Below are 18,302 nucleotides of genomic sequence, written 5' to 3' on the forward strand. Positions count from 1 at the left end.
CAGGGCTTTAGGCCTCGGGTCGAAGGCAAGAGCCACCAGGAAGCGAAGGAGACCTTTCTCTTCATGCAGGCTTTCCTCTAAGCCAGCTGTTCTCAAGCTTTTTTGGGTCATGGCTCTTTTAGGAGCTCCGCTCGGGCGCCAGGGTCAAACCACGAGAGCCTTTGGCCGTGAGCAAAGCTGGTTGCAACCCAAACAGAAGAAGGTGGGGTGCCCTCCCCATGTGCCAGGGCCCCCCCAAGGGGGCCACGTGGCCCCCGTTGAGCCCAGCTGCTCTGGATGACTGATTGACCAAGAGGATTTTTAATGGGATTGTCTTATTCTGTCTTTTTAACATTGCTTTTATTTATGAGTTTTAATATGGCACCTGTTTAATGTTTTCTAAATGTTGTAATAATTTGCTATTTAGTTTTTAATATTATTTCTTTTCATGTTGTAAGCTGCCTTGGAGCCTTAGGAGAAAGGCGGCATATAAATGAATGAATGAATGAATGAATGAATGAATGAATGAATGAATGAATGAACTCCTTTGATAAGAGCAGAAAATGATTTTTGAATGTAAAGAACAATGTGACAGGTTTAAAGAGGCTTGACTCTTGCCCTGGAGAATCCTGTTATTTTCCTGACCTGAGCTTTCACAGAAAATAGCCTACCACTCTTATGACACAGGTAACATGTCATTAGAAGCAAATGTCCTGTAAGTGCTGAACATCCTCTGATTGTCATAGTGTGTGTTTTCCCCACCTCCTGTAGCTTTGTCTTGGAATGAGCCATCAGGAGAGGAACATAACCTTATTTGCAAGTCTGATGGCTCAGTCACAAGGGTCTGCCAGAACCTGGCCCCTGGAACACTAACATGATTGGGGGGGGGGGCGGTTTTCTAATTAAATGTATTATTTGACCCTCCTCTACCAGATGCCTGAAATTGGGACACTGGATTCAGTAAAGAGGTCTGGTTGGTCAAGGGAGGATAGCTTCAAGTGAACAAGGTGGCCTTCAAAGTGCGTTCCTCCTCTGGTCAGAGAATAAAAGTCCGTGTCCACCCCCCATCCCACACACCCCCAGCTCACCACACAAGCCGCAGAGCTGCTCCCAGTAAGCTGGGGGCACAGAGACTTCCACGTAATGGTTCCCATCGAATCTAACGCCCAGGCCGAAGTCGGTCTCCAAGAGAACGTAGCTGCCGCTGGCCTGCACCACGATCTTGGTGCCCTCAATAAGGACCGGCAGGTGGCTTTGTGTGCCATTCACCTGAACGAAACAGACAAGAAGGGTCAGGCTCCACTCCCCTGTCCCACAACCACTGTGACCCCCGTCCCTTCTCAGGGGAGACGAAAAAGCCCCCTTTGCTTGCTCCCTTCGCACGACCAGAGTGACTAGGAGCAGATCGCTCCTAGAAAACTCCTCCGTGCCTGCTCTGCACCGGTGGAACTCCCCGCTCCTAGAAGCCGAGGCCTCTGCTTTGGAGGCCAGGTGATTTCCCTGGGATGGGATGGGGGGGCAGTTTGGTGACCAAGACAAGACTCTGCAGAGGGGCAAATTCTCCCTGGTGCTCTTAGGAGCTTGGTGTTCTCTGGAAAGAGGCCAGTTTTAAAGCATGGCCCACTCCAAGCCTGTAGGATGATGTGAGCCAAACACTTCTGTAACCAGTTCTGTTCAGCAAGCACCGAACCCTCCTATGGCTCGACTCGGAGGCAGGCAGGCAAGCCTCTGCCCTTGGTGGAGATGGGAGGTTACTAAGCGCGGGGCCAACAGACTCCAGATGGAAAGGGGAAACTTTGCCTCAGGTAGCAGATGGCTACGGCACGGCTCTGGTGTGGAAGGTGCCCCACCATCACCAGAGGCACATCCTGGGTCCTTGGACGAGGAAGAGAAGCTTCCAGGACCCAGCAGCATCTCCGGTCAAGGGGCTCTCTGGCCTCCTGGCCAGCAAAGGCTTCTCTCTCCGCCTGAGAGCAGCTGCCGGTCAGAGACGGCACTACAGCATCCGCTGAGCCGATCACCCAAGACGAGATGCATCAGCCTCGGAAAACATGGAGCGTTTAGCTGGCCCTGTTTCCTGAAAACCTGGCTGCCTTTCTGACTCTTTCCCATCACGGATGGTGTTGCTTCATCTCCCAAGGAATGCCAAGAGACGTTTCGCTGCTCGCTGACCCGCCACCCACCACCCGCTCTCTAGCCTGGATGCCGCATGCATTCAGTGCTCTGTGTGTGTGTGTAGGTGGGCGGCTTTAACTTCTCCCCCCCTCCCGGTATTTCTGCCCTTGCTGTTGCAACCCTAAGGACCAGAAAGCCCCCCCCCTCAAAAGAAACATGAAATTCTGCCTCCTTAGGCAGCTCAGCCCTGCTGTTGCCACCAGGGTTGAGGTGGCCAAACGTTCTGGCAGGCCCTGTCGCGCACCACGGCCGCCCCATGCTCCCAAAAATCAGAGCATGCAAAAAAAAGGGAGCCCTCCTCTAACTAGGGAGCACCCTTCCCCTCCCCCTTTTTCATATGCATGACCATGAAAGCGCAGGGCAGGATGACCGGGTGGCCACCCCGAGCTGGCCAACCCAGGCCACGAGCTCCTTACGTGGACCTTCTTGTTCTTCAGCAAAGAAACCCGGGTGCCGTGCGCCTCCACGTGGACAGAGTTGACGTAGGACACGGCCGTGTTGGAGCCCCGGTGCTCATTGGTGGTGGAGATGTGAAAGGTGCCCGGCACGCTGGTGGTGTTGGCGCCGCAGACTTTGGTCAAGGTGTAGGTACAGCTGCCCATGAAGTGATGGACACGGCCGTCAAAGGTGGTGTAGTGGGGATCCCCGGAGGCGCTGCAGGTGGCGCGGTCTGGAAGGGGACAGAAGAAGGATTCAACCCCACTGGCTCGGGGGGGGGGGACAGGTCCATCCCTGCCCCCCATGGCTGCAGAGGAGAGGAACGTGGCTTGGTGGGATACAGCTCCCCGAATACTCATGCCAGGATGGACAGGGCAAAAATACTTGCTGTATATAAAATGTACTACAGGGCCAGAAGGTGCTAGAGATCAATCAGTAAATCTATGCTCTTAAGAAACCTATACAGTAGATACTCAAGAGATCACAGTTCTCTTTGCAGATCATCTGTTATAACATTTGAAAAAAAAAGTAAGAGTTTAAATGGAACATGAAATGAAAGATTCTAGTTGTTATCGGGTGCGGTCAAGGCACTTCCAGCCGACGAGGACCCTCATGCAATGACCTCAAAAAGCTCCCGTTCTCAGCGGCTCTGCTCAGCCCTTGCAAAGTGAAGTCTTTAGGGAGTCGATCCATCCCCACCTCCCCTCTTTTCCTGCTGCCTTCTGCTCTCTCGACATCCCTGTCTTTTCCAGCGAGCCTCATCAGCCCACATTGTGCCAAACACAGGATAGCCTCAGTGTTGTCACTGCTGCTTAAAGGCACTTCTTAAAAAGAAAGAACCAATACGCAGCCATATATGCCCCGTGCCATTCTGAGAATCGTGGTGTAAAAAAAGCAGCTTTTCTCAAGACCAGGATCTGAAGTGGTCCAAGGGTGACATGGCTTAAGTAGTTTAAGTAGGTTTTAAACCAAACTTTAAAATTTTCAATGCTATTTTTAAAACAATATTGTTCCCCCTTTGCACATTGGTTTGGAGCTCTGGTGGACACCAACGGCAATAATAATAATAATAATACCCATAATAATCCTCCCCTCACTTGTTCCAACCTCTGTGGGCTCTGCCTTCAGTGGCTAAAGAAACAGTGTACCAAAGGTTCCTGATTCTCATGGAGTTTGGCTATGGATATTCTTTAAACTGAAATAAAAACAGGATTTTTCCTCCAACCCTGGTGAAATTCTGCCCTGCACGAGATGGAGCTGTTCTCGGGTGGCTGAGCGCTGTCGAGATGCATCCAGCATATGGGGAGCCTGGTTGGGTTTCTGAAGCTTTGGGGTGTTCAAGGAGAGCTTGGTCCCGACCAGCAACAGCCCCGGTGAGTTATCGCAGCTGAGCTGAGATTCAAACCCAGAATTCCCCGTTCTCTCCAGTCGCACTTCGGCAGTGCCGGTGACTCAACTCGGTTTATTAATTTTTTTGGTTCAATGACTCCAACTCAATTTGCAGCTTGGAACCGGCCCAACCTTCCCTTTTTTGTGGGGGGAAAAAAAGGTTTGTTTTTAACGGGGATTCAGACATGGGACTCGGGACTCCAGATCTGGTACCAAAGGATTTAGACCCAAAGACTTGCCAACAGCGCTGGAAACCAGGCAGAGGCTCTCTCTCTCTCTCTCTCTCTCTTTCTCCCCCAGGTGCGCCCCTTCCATGGGGACATTTCTCCTGTCCTGACCAGGGTGGCCCAAGGGGCGCCTCCACGGGGACGGGCCCACTTTGCTGGACGGCACACCTGCCCGTGGAGGGAGGGCGGGAGCGACATGCCCGCCGGACGATTCCCCCACTGGCAGGACTCACCCAGGAGTGGAGGAGGCGTCCTGGCTGTTGACGTAGTCCCGGAAGTGACCCCTGCGGGCAGGGACGTGGTTGGCATCAGGGGTCCCGGAGAGGATGTGATTGGGGCGTGGTCCGTTGGAGGTGGGCCTGAGGAAAGAACAGCACCGACATCAGGAGTCATGCTGAGAGCTCTTCTGCCTCTGAATCGGGCCCCTTGAGCACACACATACACACCCTTGGTCCCAAGCAGGAGACACCCCCCTACACACATCCCCCCATCACCCGCAACTAGAGATGGAGGCTTCATATTTGTAGACAAAGACCAAGCCTGCCGGCACAGGGGACCAGCCTGAAACCCACAGGACCACTTACTGAGCACCGCACGGGGCATGTGGTTGGCATCATCAGCAGCAGCACACCCATCATGGCAACTGTGGAGTGGCTGGGTGAGCAGGGAAGCAGGGCTGTGGCAGTCAAGCTATTGGCTGCAACTGGTACACTGATGATGATGATGATGATGATGATGATGATGATGATGATGATGATGATGATGATGATGATGATGATGATGATGATGGCCCCATGCGCAACACGGCACACAGTAAGTGATCCAGCGGGTTCTGGGGGTTAATTGGACCAGCCACCGTTGCTGGAGGGCTTCATATTTGTCTATGAATATTTATTTATTTATTTGCTTGTTTGTTTGTTTGTTTGTTTATACCCCACCCATCTAGACCAAAGTCTACTCTGGGCAGCTAACAATAATAGATAAAATAAAAACAATATAATAAAATAAAAAACAACAGTAGTAATATAGCTCAAGATGGGAAAAAATAGTCAAGTGATGACAGGAGGGAAAGCCTGCCTAAAGAGCCAGGTCTTAAAGTTGGATCTTAAAAACGTCCAGTGAGGGAGCCAGGCAGATCTCTGGGGGGGGGGCAGACTGCTCCACAGGTGAGGGGCCACTGCCGAGAAGGCCCCGGTTTCTTGTTTTTCTCTCTCCAGGCATCCCTTGGTGTGAGGCCCCTCAGCCGCCCTTCCTGGCTAGAACGAGTGATAGGATGCCCCCATCTCTACCCACAACTGTCTTATGCACTGACTTATCCATCCATTAGAAATGTGCAAGACACTCAAAATAACTCTCTTGATAATATTTGAGGATCCGCACGCTCTCTCTCTCTCTCTCTCTCTCTCAATCTCTCTCTCCTTTCTCCCTTCCTCCTCCCTCTCCTCGGCCAGTATTCCATTTCGCCAGAAGGCAATGCGTCCTACAGACATGTGTGGAAATAGTTTACAAGGAGCCACAGGGACTAACCACAGACGGTCTCGGCTGCCCAATCTCCAAGCCCGATTCCAGCTGCCTGGCAAGCGGCCGCATAAGACCGGAGCACATTGCAGAGCTGTGCAGCGCTTCCTCCGGTGCCACAAAGGTCCTGGGTGCAGCTTTCAAAGTAAGGCTGGGGCGGCACCGCGGCATGGCACCAAGAGAAGGGACCGTCCCCGGCTAAGAGGACCTGGCACTGCTTCTCGGCTGCTTGGTGGTCCGGAGGAGGGCAAGGCTGAGGATCGGGAATGGTGGGGCTGCACCTGTGACCGAGCAAAAGAAGTCACGTTCAGCGGGGTAAACGTCGTCAGCTGGAAGAGAAAGACAATCTGGAAGAGAAGCGGAGGGGAGAACTTGGGGAAGAGGGAAGCCCAAGGGAACTGGAAGACGTTCCTCGGAAGCAGCTCTCTTGAGGAAAAGCAGGTTAGCTCTGAGAACCCAACAACGGCACCTGGGGATCCAGGCATGACAGACGGGAAGAGGACCGGGGGAGCTTGGGCCAGGTGGTCCTTCAGAGCCCCACCACTGGCCCCATGTGGCACCGGCTGGCATCTGCCTTTCCCATGGAACAATCCACGTTTGGACATGATGCTTCAGTTGGCAGCCACCAGCTCAAGGACAACGGGGCCCACGACTCACTGCCACTGGTCGTCCGGCACCCTCCAGCTGTTTCCAAACTCATTGACGTCGCCCACAATGGCTCCATCAGGGGTGGAAAAGTCGTCCTGCGCATCCCCAGTGTAGGTCCCACACAGGCCACAAAGTCTCCCTTGATAGTTCTCTGTCACGCTGATCAAGAGGTCCTGGTCCCCATCGAACTGAATCCACACCCCCACGCTGGTCTGAAGTCGCACGTAGGAGCCAATATAGTCGATGGTCGCCTCAGGGAGATGGACCGTGGACGGCTGGGCTAAAACACCATTAATCTGAAAGGGAAGAAAGAAGCTCAACTTTCATTCCCCCTCCCAAAAAAAGAAGTGGGAAAAACATCGGTCTCTGGCAACAAAAATGTTCAAGTGGCATCTTTAAGGCTTGCAAGTTTCATTTGGCCCTTAAGCCCATGTCTTCAGAGGCTCAGAGTAAATGTCTCTGTAGGCAGACATTTCTGTGGGGATGACAGAGGCCCATTAAGGCTTGTTGACAGCACTTGGTGCTGACAGATAAAGGCCTAAACCACCACCTCCGCCACCACCACCACCACCTAGCTCCCTCTCTCTCACTCCCCTGGGGACCGGCCATAACCCCTTAAGTGCCCCTGAGAGGCCACCAACAGGCTGGACCTCTCGCTTTCCCAGGTCATTCCATCTTCCACTTCCTCACTGCCACGGTATAAATGTCTGTCCGGTGGCGCTCTATGCCCTGCTGTGGTTTCCGTGAGCTTGTCCCAAAGGAATCTGGTTAGTGATGTAACTGCTATAGGGCTCTCTGTCCTGAGCAGCTCCTTACTCTCTGGTTAAAATGGAGCCAGCTGGTGGAGGCGCAGCCTTGTGGCTTTCCATTGGGAAAGTTTGCCCTGTTTTATTCTTCTTGGGCCAAGTCTGGATGTGTTTCATCCACTCAAGGTAGGTCCTCTCATGCCTTTTCTTCATCGCCCCCCACATGCCAAATTTCCAAGGGCCAGCTGGATCAGGGCATGTCCTGCGCTAAATGGCCAGGCACGACGGGGGGGGGTGTAGATGCTGAAGCCTGCTCCTGTTTCTCTCTGCCTGCTCCACGTCCTTCCCTGACCTCAACTTCCCCGATTCTCTTGTCCTAGGGAAGCCAGGGACCCCTTCGCTCCATCAGTGACACTTCAGACTAGGAGACGTCTGGTCCAACCTTCCTGTGTCTTGGGAGGCCTTCAGAACTGTATGGGGGGGGGGAGAGAGAATCAGGGAGCAGGGAAGGAATCGAGGCCACGGAAGGGTGAGCCAAGAGAGGTGCTTACGTAGACCGCCTTGCCCTTCCGGAGGGCCACGTGAAGGTCCTTCAGGGTGAAGGCGACCGAGTTCAGGGCTGTCCAGCTTGGATTGCCCCGGTGTTCATTCCGTGCTGTGATGACAAACGGGGCGCTGGTGTCGTTGGTGCAGGTTTGCACCAGGGTGTAATTGCAGCTGCCCTGGAAGTGGTGCAGCCTCCCGTCAAACGTGGAGTAATGAGGATCTCCGTAGACGTGGCAAAGGGCTTTCTTGGCCGGGTAGCAGCCTCTCTGCCCGTTCTGGACCTTGCAAACCTCCTCAGGGTTGCAGGATAAGGGCGTGCAGACGGTGCTGTTGTTTCCCTGGCAGACGCAGTGCTTTGTGCAGGCCTCAGATACAAATTTCTCCCCTTCCTGCAGAGAAAGACATGCAGTCTAAGAGAAAAAACTATCATTCGCCCCAGGGTTCGCTCCTTTCTGCACCAAAGGCCACGAGATTTACACGAGAAACAGAAGCATTTTGGTATAAGGAAGAGGAGAGCTAAAATGTTTTTCTGAGCAAAATAAAAAAAGGAGAAACTTTGGGGTGCCCTATGGTCCCCTCTACTGTTTCTAGTCAAGAGTCCCAGCCATGCGGTGAGAAAGCGAGACGGAAGACACGGCTCTTCCCTGAAACCACCTCCATTTTTACTCACGTGGTAGTACTGGCCCAGATAGAGGCAACCGCATTTGGAAACAGGCACACAGTCCCCGCCGCTGAGCACCAGTCCAGCATCGCAAGCACAGCCTTCGACGCAAGGGCGGCTGCAGCTCTGCGGCGCTTGCGGCTGGAGGCACGTGGCAGGACAGGCGCTGGTGCAGGGGTCGTAGTGCGTGTTCGGACGACAAGCGAGAGCTGCAGAAAAGAGTCAGGAAGTCCTTAACGTCCAAAGGGATCACCTGGGAAGGTAAGCAAGGCTTGGGAGGAAGGATGGTGGAAGAACTGGAAGAGTTCTAGCCGCTGGCTCCAAAAGAGCTAGGGAGCAATTCTCTCAGTGGGACTGGCCGGGGTGCTCTCAGGAGGCAAGGGCTGGGTTCCCTCCCTGCAGCTGGCCCGTAGACGGGGGCATTGGGAGTGGGTGACGGGCGACAGGCTTCTGACCACCGGTGCGGCCAGGCCAGGGCTTGGATTTAAGGGGGTGGGGAACTGGAAGGGAGGACTGTGGGGTGGACACCCTAGACTCGGAGGGGTATGAAGCCCCAGTGGTCACACTCTCTCTCTTCACTCAATGATCACGGAGCCGACCCACAACCGCACATCCGAAAGGATCGCCTCGGAAGGCGTCACCTTCAGCCTCCCAGAGAGGACAGCCTTCGGAGTGCCAGCCAACGAGCATCCGCATCATGGCAAGAAAACTGCAGCAAAGTCTTATTTCACACCTGAGGCCTCCTGCAAAAGGGTTCTGACCTCCAGAAGCGAATGTACCTGTCGTCCCACGGCTGCCTCAGAGGAGGTCTCAAACTAAACTAGGTGGGACGGAGACGAGGAAGGAAGGAGACCTTGGAAAACTCAAAAGGCTGCACTACAACTTCTAAATAAATAGGCACTCATCAAAAAGGGAAATTCATCTGAAGGACCAGAAGGGGGCCTTAGAAACATTCAGGGATTTCGCAACCGCCACAGGTCTATGCCAGCCCGCACTAACCAAAGGATAGGAAGAGAGCAATCATTATTGCAAGCAGCTTTTACCAGAGAACAAGGGGTACCTGTCTCCACCAGGGGTACTCACGGCAGAAAGTGGCATTCCTCCAGCTCGGCAGGTCCACGCCCGCCCTTTGGCAGGCATCGGCGTAGGCCTCCAAGGCAGGGCACAGGAACTGCTGGCTGCCCCCCAGGGCACACAGGTCAAAGACACAGTTCTCCAAGAAGCTCCAGGGACTGATGACGGACAGGCAGACGGCAAAGGGTCCCCCGCTGCTGGTGAGGAGCCCGCAGAACTCCTCGGACCGGTAGAGAGCCTCCCGCTCCGGGGGGCATGGCTCGCTCTCGTTGGCGTGGCCACAGGAGGGCTGGTCGTACTCTGCGTTGGGAACCTGCCAGCTGTTTCCCAGCTGCGTGGAGTCCTTGGCTTGCTCCCCGTTGGGCATCGCGCGGTCGTCCTCCGGGCGGCTGTTGAAGTTCCCGCACATGCCGCAGGTCTTGTTCGAGTAGCTGGAGGGCACCCGGATTTCCACCGAGTGGTCCGCGTCGTAGGAGACGGAGAGGTGGAAGTCGGTCTCCAGCGTCACGTACCGGCCATCCCTGCCGACGGTCACGGAGCCGTTCAGCATGGTCACGGGAAGCGTTCTCCACACGTGGTTCACCTACGGAGGAGGCAGAGGAAAAGGAACAACATCTTCCCCGTAGGAGACGCACAGAAACTAGGGAAAACACTTCCCTTCTGTTTAATAAGGAAACGGGGAATTGTCTCTCTTTTTTAATGGGTGAGAGAAAACCACTGAAAGTCAGGTTTTGAAGCAGAGCGGAGAACGTGTCGCGCCTTACCAGCACTTGGCCCCTCTCGCTTTTGAGGATTTCGACCCGTTGTCCGTAAACCTCCACAAGGACCCGCTGGACGTAGGAGACGGAGGGGATCCCATTGCGGTGCTCGTTCTTGGCCTCGACATTGAACGGGGTCAGCCCTGCGGCTTCTCCGCACACCTTGGCCAGGGTGTATGTGCAGGTACCCATGAAGTGGTGCACCACTTTGTCAAAGGTGTTGTAATGGGGGTCGTTATGGACACGGCAGACCCCCACCACGTATGGGTAGCAGCCTGGGAGGCCGTTCTGGACCCCGCAGAAATGACCCTTTGGGCACTGAGCGCCGGAGCACTCCAGCCGCCCGCCCCGGCGGGGACATGTGCATTTGGAGGAGCAGGTGTCGTCGGTCCACACTTCGGAGCCCACAGGGTAGTGCTGGCCTTGGTGCCAGCATCCGCACTGGTGGCTGGGCACACAGGCACCGCTGTAGAGGAGGAACCCGCTGTCACAGACGCAAGCCTCCACGCAGGGCAGACGGCACGTGGCGGGGGCCATGGGGTCCACGCAGGTCGCAGGGCAGGCATTGGCGCACGGTTCGTAGTGGCTGTTAGGCACACAGGAGACGGCTGTGGGGAGAAAGGGCATCCGTGTTAGAGCTCTCTACGACCACCATCTCTGCCCGCTGTGCTGGGACGATCCCATGATGCGATTCAGAAAGGATCTCCAAAACCTCAAGCACCCAAACGAGGCTGGCTGTGTGAAGGAGGGACGACAATCACTCTTCCTCTGAAGGATGGGCCAGCCCAGCAGCACATCCGCATGTAGGCAGAATAATGCTGGCAGTGGACGTGGTTTGCACCACTTCCGACGAGGCGGGCAAGCCATTGGGTATGGGGGGGAGAGCATGACATATCCCTAGCAAAATCATAGCCCTCAGCCAAGGACATCGCTCCCCCTTCCCACCATGTCCAGACTCCTCTCAAGCCTCCCTCTTTCCGCTCCCAAGGCAAGCTGAGGCCACGGGCCCTCTTCCTCCACACTCACGGCAGAAGGTGGCATTCCTCCAGGGCTCTATGGGGGCCCCCAGGGACCGGCAGGCATCCGCGTAGGATTGCAGGCTCCGGCAGAGGGAGTCGGGGTCCAGAGACAGGGCGCATTGATCATAAACGCAGCTAGTGAAGTGCCCCGTTGGGTCTAAGGCTCCGTGGCACTCCCGGAAAGGTCCCGTCCCGTCGGTGATGAGTCCGCAGAGGCCCCGGCTCTCGGCTGCTTCCAGTTCGGCCTCTGAGCAGACAGGATCGCTCCCTGAGGAACAGCTAGGAGAGCATAACAAGAACCAAGAGTTAATAGTCTGTCCTCCAGTTTTCCTTTTACGATAATATATCTGCCTTCTGGGTCTCAGATATAATTGATCAAATTTTGAATTCTTCATGAAATTATTGCCACCCCTCTGGCCTTATTTGTTCTATTTGCAATAGAATGTTCTCCTAACATTGGGTGCTTAATAATCTCTTTCTTAATCTTATTTTGAGGAGTTTCCTGTAGTAACATCTACTCCCAATTTTTGAATAGTCTTAATGACTCTTTATTGCAATCATATGTTGTGTATGCTGTCTTTGCCAATATAGGCTTTCTCAGTATTTGTCTAATAGGTTTTTTATTACAGTGTACAGTGGAGAATCATATTTCACTAAACAATAATAGGTCAAGCAAATGTTACGCGGAAACTTTTAAGATATGTAAAAGAATTTGCCTGGGGAGAAATTATTCTAGGCAGAGACACAAACTGTATTTTAAACAAAATCGATATGACATCAAAAAATAGAAAGGTGTTAAATGATTAGGAAGCTAATAGAGAGATCAGGTTTAATTGATGGGTGGATATGTTTATATCCTAGAGTAAGGGAATACACGGGGAATGGTGTAAGTCAGTGGTTCTTAAACTTTGTTAATCGGATGTTTTTGAACTGCAACTCCCAGAAACCTCAGCCAGCACAGTTGGTGGTGAAGGCTTCTGGGAGTTGCAGTCCAAAACTCCTGAGTAAGCCAAGGTTAAGAACCAGTGGTGTAAGTGACACTTTATGAAATGTGGGGATAGCAAGTGGTCCACAGTTAAATTACATAATAAGTAAGATGATAGATTACTATGTGAAGCCTTGCATGTATAACTTGTAAGATGAGGAATCGTCATGATTTATATAAATCAATAATTCTTTTTAAAAAGGAACAGCTAGGAGAAGAAAACATGGCCTTGACCTGGTGACCCCCCACACACACACACACGCACACATCGGAGTGGGAAATCGGTGCGCTTGCGAGGCGCCCGGCACAAACCTGGTGAGGTTGGAGACCTGCCAGCTGTTCCCCAGGCTGGTGGAGTCTGGCTCGAGTTCCCCGCGAGGGTTGAGGAAGTCGTCTGCGGGGTTTCCGTTGTAGTTCCCGCACAGGCCGCACACCCGGCCCTTGTAGGGACTCGGGAGGCTCACCTCCACCTGGTGGTCCCCGTCAAACTTGACCCTCAGCCCAAAGTCCGTTGAGACCACCGAGTAGAAGCCGCTGGTGGACAGGTGGAGCCCCGGCGTTGGGGTGGAGGGGACCGTGGTTTCCTTGCCGTCAGCCTACGGAGAGGTTGAGGCACAGCAGATCAGGACAGATGCTGGAGGGAGAGATGAGGTGCCCAGATACCCGATCCACAGTCCTCCCCGCTTGCTCCCCTCCCAGGCCATACATACCTTCACAGCTCCCCCCTTCTCCAGGGTGATCCGGACACCCAGCACGTCAACGTCCACACTCCGAACGTAGGACACGTGCGTGTTGCCCCACCGGTGCTCGTTGCTTGCTTCCACGTTGAAAGAGGCCAGCTGGGAGCCCTGCGGATCGCACAGCTGCGAGAGGGTGTAGGAGCAGTTGCCCATGAAGTGATGGGTTTGCTTGTCAAAGGTGTAGTAGTGGGGGTCACCGGACACAAGGCAGGTTTCTGGGAGGGAGTCAGAAGAGGGCGAGAAGGCCGGAGCGTTCAGAAACAGGGGAGCAGGACCAGCCTCGCCCCACCCCTGCTCCTTCACGGGGGATTCGGCTGGGAGGCTGAGAGAGGTCCTTTCCCATTGCACAGAGGAGCAGAGAAGCGTTCAGAAGGGACACGCACACACAGGCCTTGGGGAGACCTCGATCCTGGGGTACTCACCTGAGGTGGGAGGAGCTGGGGTGCTCGTAGTGGTGGTAGTCGTGGTGGTGGTGGTGGTGGTGGTGGTGGTGCTCTCGCTGGGGGTGGGCGGGTGCACATAGCCTGTGATGAGAAAGGACATCTGTCTTTGATCCCACCAGACTCTGGAAGGAGGGGTAGCTGATGGAGACCGTCACGCAGGGCTCCCAACCACCACACACGCACTCTTGGACCCGCAAACGCAGACACAGGGGCACGAAGGGAGTTCTAGGCAGGCTCCGAGGTACAGACCTACTCCGAAGGGCATCATCCCCTCAGGGCACACCTAAGCCACTGAAGAAGAATACCAGCCTCCAGGAGGAAGGCCGCTGACAGGGGTCCGGACCCAGTTCCCACTCAAGCGACGAGCAGGACGACCAGCAATCTCCCCTGCGCCTACCTGGACAGGATCCCTCGGTGAAAGAGATGTCGTCCACCGCCACGTCGCTGCGGAAATCGCCCGCCCGCCCGCTTTCCAGGAGGATCTAGGGAGAGGGAGCACCTCCAGTCAATTTTTGGGATGGGCAGGGAGTCCCCTGGGAGTGCCCGCGTGGCCCTCCCCGCTTTACCTGCACCCGTCCTTTGTGAGTCACGCTGAATTCGCCACTCAGCCACCGGTCGCCCTGGTGTCCCATCCGAGACCAGACCAGCTCGGGGGCTGCACCGTCGGGGACCACGTAAACACGCAGTGTCATGTCGCGGGCCACCCCGTACATGTGATACCAGAAGCGGAAGCAGTAGGGCCCGGAGAGAGTGCACATCGGGCTGAGCAGGCGGGCCACGTCTCCCGGGTTGCCGTGGTTGCCTTCCGTGTAGATGTAGTAACCGTCTGAAAAGGAGAAGCACATGTCGATGCGCAGGAAGCAACAGTGCGGGAAGCAACACAGCATGTTTGGCGTTCCCGTGGGAGTCTTGAAGGGGTCCTCCGCAGGCCGGTCCGCGTGGGTGAAGCCATCTTGCTTGGATAAAGGCCGACCCAGTCGCCTCACTGTCGTCCAGCTCTTGAAAGGAGGTCGGCTTCTCTGCTCCGGTCCAGACACGGCCACCTCCCTCCTCCTTTCTTAGCTCTACTAGACTCAGACTCTTCTGCCTCCTCCCCCTCGCTTTCCCTCTCACCTCCTGTGGTGTGGTCATAGGACGGCCCCGTGGTCACCGAGGGTGTCGAGCCTTTATGGCGAGTCCACTCAAAGCTGCTGGTGGCCGACTGAGTCCAGGAGCAGAAGTCCACGTCAAAGGAGCAGGAGAAGTCACACTCCGGGGAGGGAGCTGGGAAAGAACCAGGAAGGAGACCGAGAGGTGACTGGGAACGCCTTGCTCCAGCCCTCGCACGGGGGCAATTCTACCTCAAAACGATGGGGCTTCCAGCTGCAGGGACCCACCAAGTCTTCAAATATTCTACATTATGAAAATCCTATATAATATTTGATAATGAATCACATTTTCGTAGAAGAGTGAAGTTGTAAGGGGCTTCAGAGGGACCACAGGGCATGCTGGTAAATGCCCATCGTGGCCTCCGAGGGATACCTTTCTTCCCCCAGCAGATGGGAAGGGCCGGGCTCCAATAGGAGCGCTGGCTTGAGTTGGACTCCATGGCCATAGAGAAATATTTTGAATGAGTAAATCATGAATGAATGAATCATAGGCCCCTCCCAACTACACGACTGAATGGTTCTATGATCTACCTGGTCTTTGCATCAGAAAGTAGACTGCATTGAGGAGGTGGTGGTGGGTTCTGGGAGAATCAAGAGAAACTGACTGGAGAAACTAAGTCAGGAAGCAGCAGCTCTATGAAACTCTCATGGTTGTGACTTTTCCCCCTTATGTAAAGAAAAAAGGAGGAAGGGCTGACCCTCGGTTTGTCTACAGCCCTACCACCGATGCCCTCTATCTCCTCCTTGAAATGGACTCATCAGCCAGAGCACTCGTTGCGATGCCCTCTTGGCTCCATCTGCAGGAACTGACAGCAGATACCAAGGACTGACCAGGAACTGCTGGTGTCCCAGGACAAGAGTTGGAAGTGGAAAGAGCTGGTGGAATAAAGGGCATGATGACCCCCTAAAGGTGGAAGAAATGGACACCCTTCGTTTGACATGTCGGGTCTTGTTCCCTCAAGGGGTTTCGGGACCCATGCTCTCCAATTCCTGAAATTGGGGACTTGGTCTCAGCCATGTCTGACCCAAGGGAATATTTTTCATGTCAAAGAGAAGGAGAGGGAGAAAGAGAGAGCCTTCCCATTGCAGACCAACATTAGTTCTGCATCCTATGTGTCTACTGGCTGTAGACACCCTCCTAGGAGCTTATCAGAGCCCCCAACTCCGTGGGGTGTTCAGTTCCGCCTGGGTTCCACTCAGAGGGGATGATGCTCAGGAACAAAAGAAAAAGGACTTCTTTTGTTTCCCTTTTTTGGTCTGTAAAGTACTCCACCCCCCACAGCTCTGTTATTTTTTCAGGTGGCAGGTGGGGTGGGGTGTGAGGTTCAGAAACTGCCTGTAGCACCAAGAGTCTGGGAAACAGGGAAACTGAGGAGAGCCAGGATCTGTTCTCCGTCAACCCAGAGTGCAGGACATGCAACCATGGGCTCAAGTGACAGGAAGGCTGATCTCTATTGAATAGCGAGAAGAGGTTTCTAACGGTTAGAGGATTTTGATCATGGAACCAGTGACTTCAAGAGGGGGCGAGCGCTCCATCACCGGAGGCCTTCAAGGTAGCATTGGAACGCCACCTGGCAGATCTCCTTTGATCTGTATTCCTGCACGAAGCTGGGGGTTGGACTTGCTGGCTATGAAGCCCCTTCCAACGCCACTCTTCTAACATCCAGGGAATTTCCTCCTCCCTTCTCTCACAAGCAGGACCAAGCCAGCCCCAGAAACCCCACCAGCAGGAGGTGGATCCACAGGATCAGAGAGAGGAGCTGGAACCTGTCACAGGCCGAGTCCAATGGGAAGATCCCCCAAAGAAGCTACGCGGAAACGGAGGGGATCCTTGCGGCTGCCTAGAGATCCTTCAGGGGCACAAAGGAGACTTCAGGAAGGCCCCGATGACACTGGTTTTACACCCCTTGTGGCCCTCTGGCTTCCTTGGGGCCACTGGGATCGGTCAGGAGGCAGCCACCCACCCCACGGCCGCTCACCACAAACGGTATCCTCCCTCCAGTCCCCGAGGTCCACGCCGCTCTGCTTGCACGTGGCTGCATAAGCTTCCAAACTTTGGCAGAACTGGCCCTCGTCTCCCCCCGTGGCACACTGGTCGTACACGCAGGTCTCAAAGTACAACTGGGGAGGGATGTTCCCGTGGCAGGCGGCAAAAGGCCCCGAGGAGGCCAGCAGGACTTGGCAGCGGTCTTCAAAGCCCACTTCTTGCCCCGGGTCGCAGGCAGGGGGATCGATCACGGAGGGGTCACACCTACGGGCCAAAAAGGAACAGAACGCGTTGAGAAGCCTGCCGTTGCCGAGGACAGGAGGGGAACTCGGTGGGCTGAAATTTGGAACCCAGGTGTCAAGAAGCTGAGGGCCAGGCAGGATTCCCCTTTCCTCCACCTTTCCTTTGTTTCTGGGGGAAGGCTCTTGATTCTGTAGGGAAAACTGGGTTCCCTGACTTTGGGGGGGGGGGGTGTGACTCGGCTGTGGCTCCTAGTTTGGAAGGAACCTTCGCAGGCTCCGCACGATCTGAACCCTGCAGAGTAGGACGCCGTTTGTCAACAAACACAACCGCCTCCAGCCTTGGGCCGCTAATGGAGAAGGTCAGGGCACGGGGGACAAGACCAGGCTTTGAGGGACGGGGTTTCCCCCCATTTCCCCTGGGAAGTGGGCTTTGCCCAGGGCCGCGACTTCAGCGCTTACGTCCACTCGTCGTCGGCCGCTCTCCAGCTGTCGCCAAACACGTTGGGATCGTATTCCAGGGTCCCGTCCGGCTGCTGGAAGTCATCCAACGGGTTCCCGGAGTAGGTGCCACAAAGCCCGCACAGCTGGCCTTTGTATCTCTCGTCCACCTGGACAAACAGCTGCTGGTCGCCATCAAACTTGGCCAGGAAGCCCAGAGGATTCTGGACGACCACGTAGGGAGGACGCTCCGCCACTCGGATTCCCAAGGGCAGATCCACGGGAAGAGCCACTTTGGCCCCGTTCACCTGCAGAGAGGAGGAAAGGCGCCAATAGGGACATTGGCCAAAAGTGGGAGCTGGTGCCCGTTGAAGGCATTGCACCCGTCCCGCTGGTTTCTTGGACTCCAAACCCATCAGCCCTACTCAGAATAGCCAGTGGACGTAGGGCATGGGAGTTTGTGTCCAAGGGGACCCGAAAAGCCAAGGGGGGGCCTCTCCCCACCCCCACCCTCGGTATCCTGACACTGGGTATCCAGGGTCTCCTTCCAAAGCTCAAGGGTGCCTGAGACCTGTCGGTGGAACACAAAGCAGAAACCCGTGCCCGCTATTGTGTGTGAAACGGTCTCCGCTTTGCCCGAACCCTCACTTTTGGTCGAGAGAGACCTTTTCTGAGCCAGGAGAGCCCTCGGCGCTCGCATGGCCTGGGTTTGGGAGCCTCCTACTCACATAGACTTCGTTGTTTTTCCTCAGGGCAATGTGCAGGTCTCTGAAGGAGACAGCCACGGAGTTGAGTGCAGTCCAGGCCGGGTTCCCTCTGTGTTCGTTCCTGGTCGTGACAGAGAACCAGTCGGAAGAGCCAGCGCAGGTCTCCGCCACGGTGTAATTGCAGCTGCCCTGGAAATGGAAGAGTCTCCCGTCGAAGGTGACGTAGTGGGGGTCCCCGTAGATGTGGCAGGTGGCCTTCGCCGCGGCGTAGCATCCCAGGATCCCGCCCTGCGCCTTGCAGATCTCGCCCTCCTGACACGTGGCGGCCTCACAGACTAAGCCGTCGTTTCCAGCGCAGCGACACCGGCCCACGCAATCCGGCTGCCAGAACACTTCCCCTTTCTGTTGGAGAGGAGCACAGAAGGCGGGTCAGA

The 18,302-nt window shown here is 55.0% G+C and overlaps 1 protein-coding gene across 1 annotated transcript in view; it reads right to left on the reverse strand.

The window, feature by feature from the left end:
- Positions 1-18,302, reverse strand: part of LOC140705552 (IgGFc-binding protein) — a 50,867-nt gene that overhangs the window by 27,715 nt on the left and 4,850 nt on the right. Inside the window, exons 8-26 of the mRNA XM_072993283.2 lie at positions 17,890-18,270; positions 17,183-17,469; positions 16,474-16,745; positions 14,460-14,609; positions 13,913-14,172; positions 13,744-13,828; positions 13,326-13,427; positions 12,874-13,118; positions 12,476-12,759; positions 11,186-11,457; positions 10,166-10,767; positions 9,411-9,984; positions 8,337-8,536; positions 7,672-8,055; positions 6,384-6,670; positions 5,736-6,007; positions 4,442-4,567; positions 2,571-2,824; positions 1,068-1,248 (exon numbers count right to left, since the gene is read on the reverse strand). Coding sequence (XP_072849384.2) covers positions 1,068-1,248; positions 2,571-2,824; positions 4,442-4,567; positions 5,736-6,007; positions 6,384-6,670; positions 7,672-8,055; positions 8,337-8,536; positions 9,411-9,984; positions 10,166-10,767; positions 11,186-11,457; positions 12,476-12,759; positions 12,874-13,118; positions 13,326-13,427; positions 13,744-13,828; positions 13,913-14,172; positions 14,460-14,609; positions 16,474-16,745; positions 17,183-17,469; positions 17,890-18,270 — 5,218 coding nt within the window. The remainder of the gene's footprint in view (positions 1-1,067; positions 1,249-2,570; positions 2,825-4,441; positions 4,568-5,735; positions 6,008-6,383; positions 6,671-7,671; positions 8,056-8,336; positions 8,537-9,410; positions 9,985-10,165; positions 10,768-11,185; positions 11,458-12,475; positions 12,760-12,873; positions 13,119-13,325; positions 13,428-13,743; positions 13,829-13,912; positions 14,173-14,459; positions 14,610-16,473; positions 16,746-17,182; positions 17,470-17,889; positions 18,271-18,302) is intronic.

Source organism: Pogona vitticeps, chromosome 3, assembly GCF_051106095.1.
Source record: "Pogona vitticeps strain Pit_001003342236 chromosome 3, PviZW2.1, whole genome shotgun sequence".
Classification (NCBI taxonomy): Eukaryota; Metazoa; Chordata; class Lepidosauria; order Squamata; family Agamidae; genus Pogona; species Pogona vitticeps.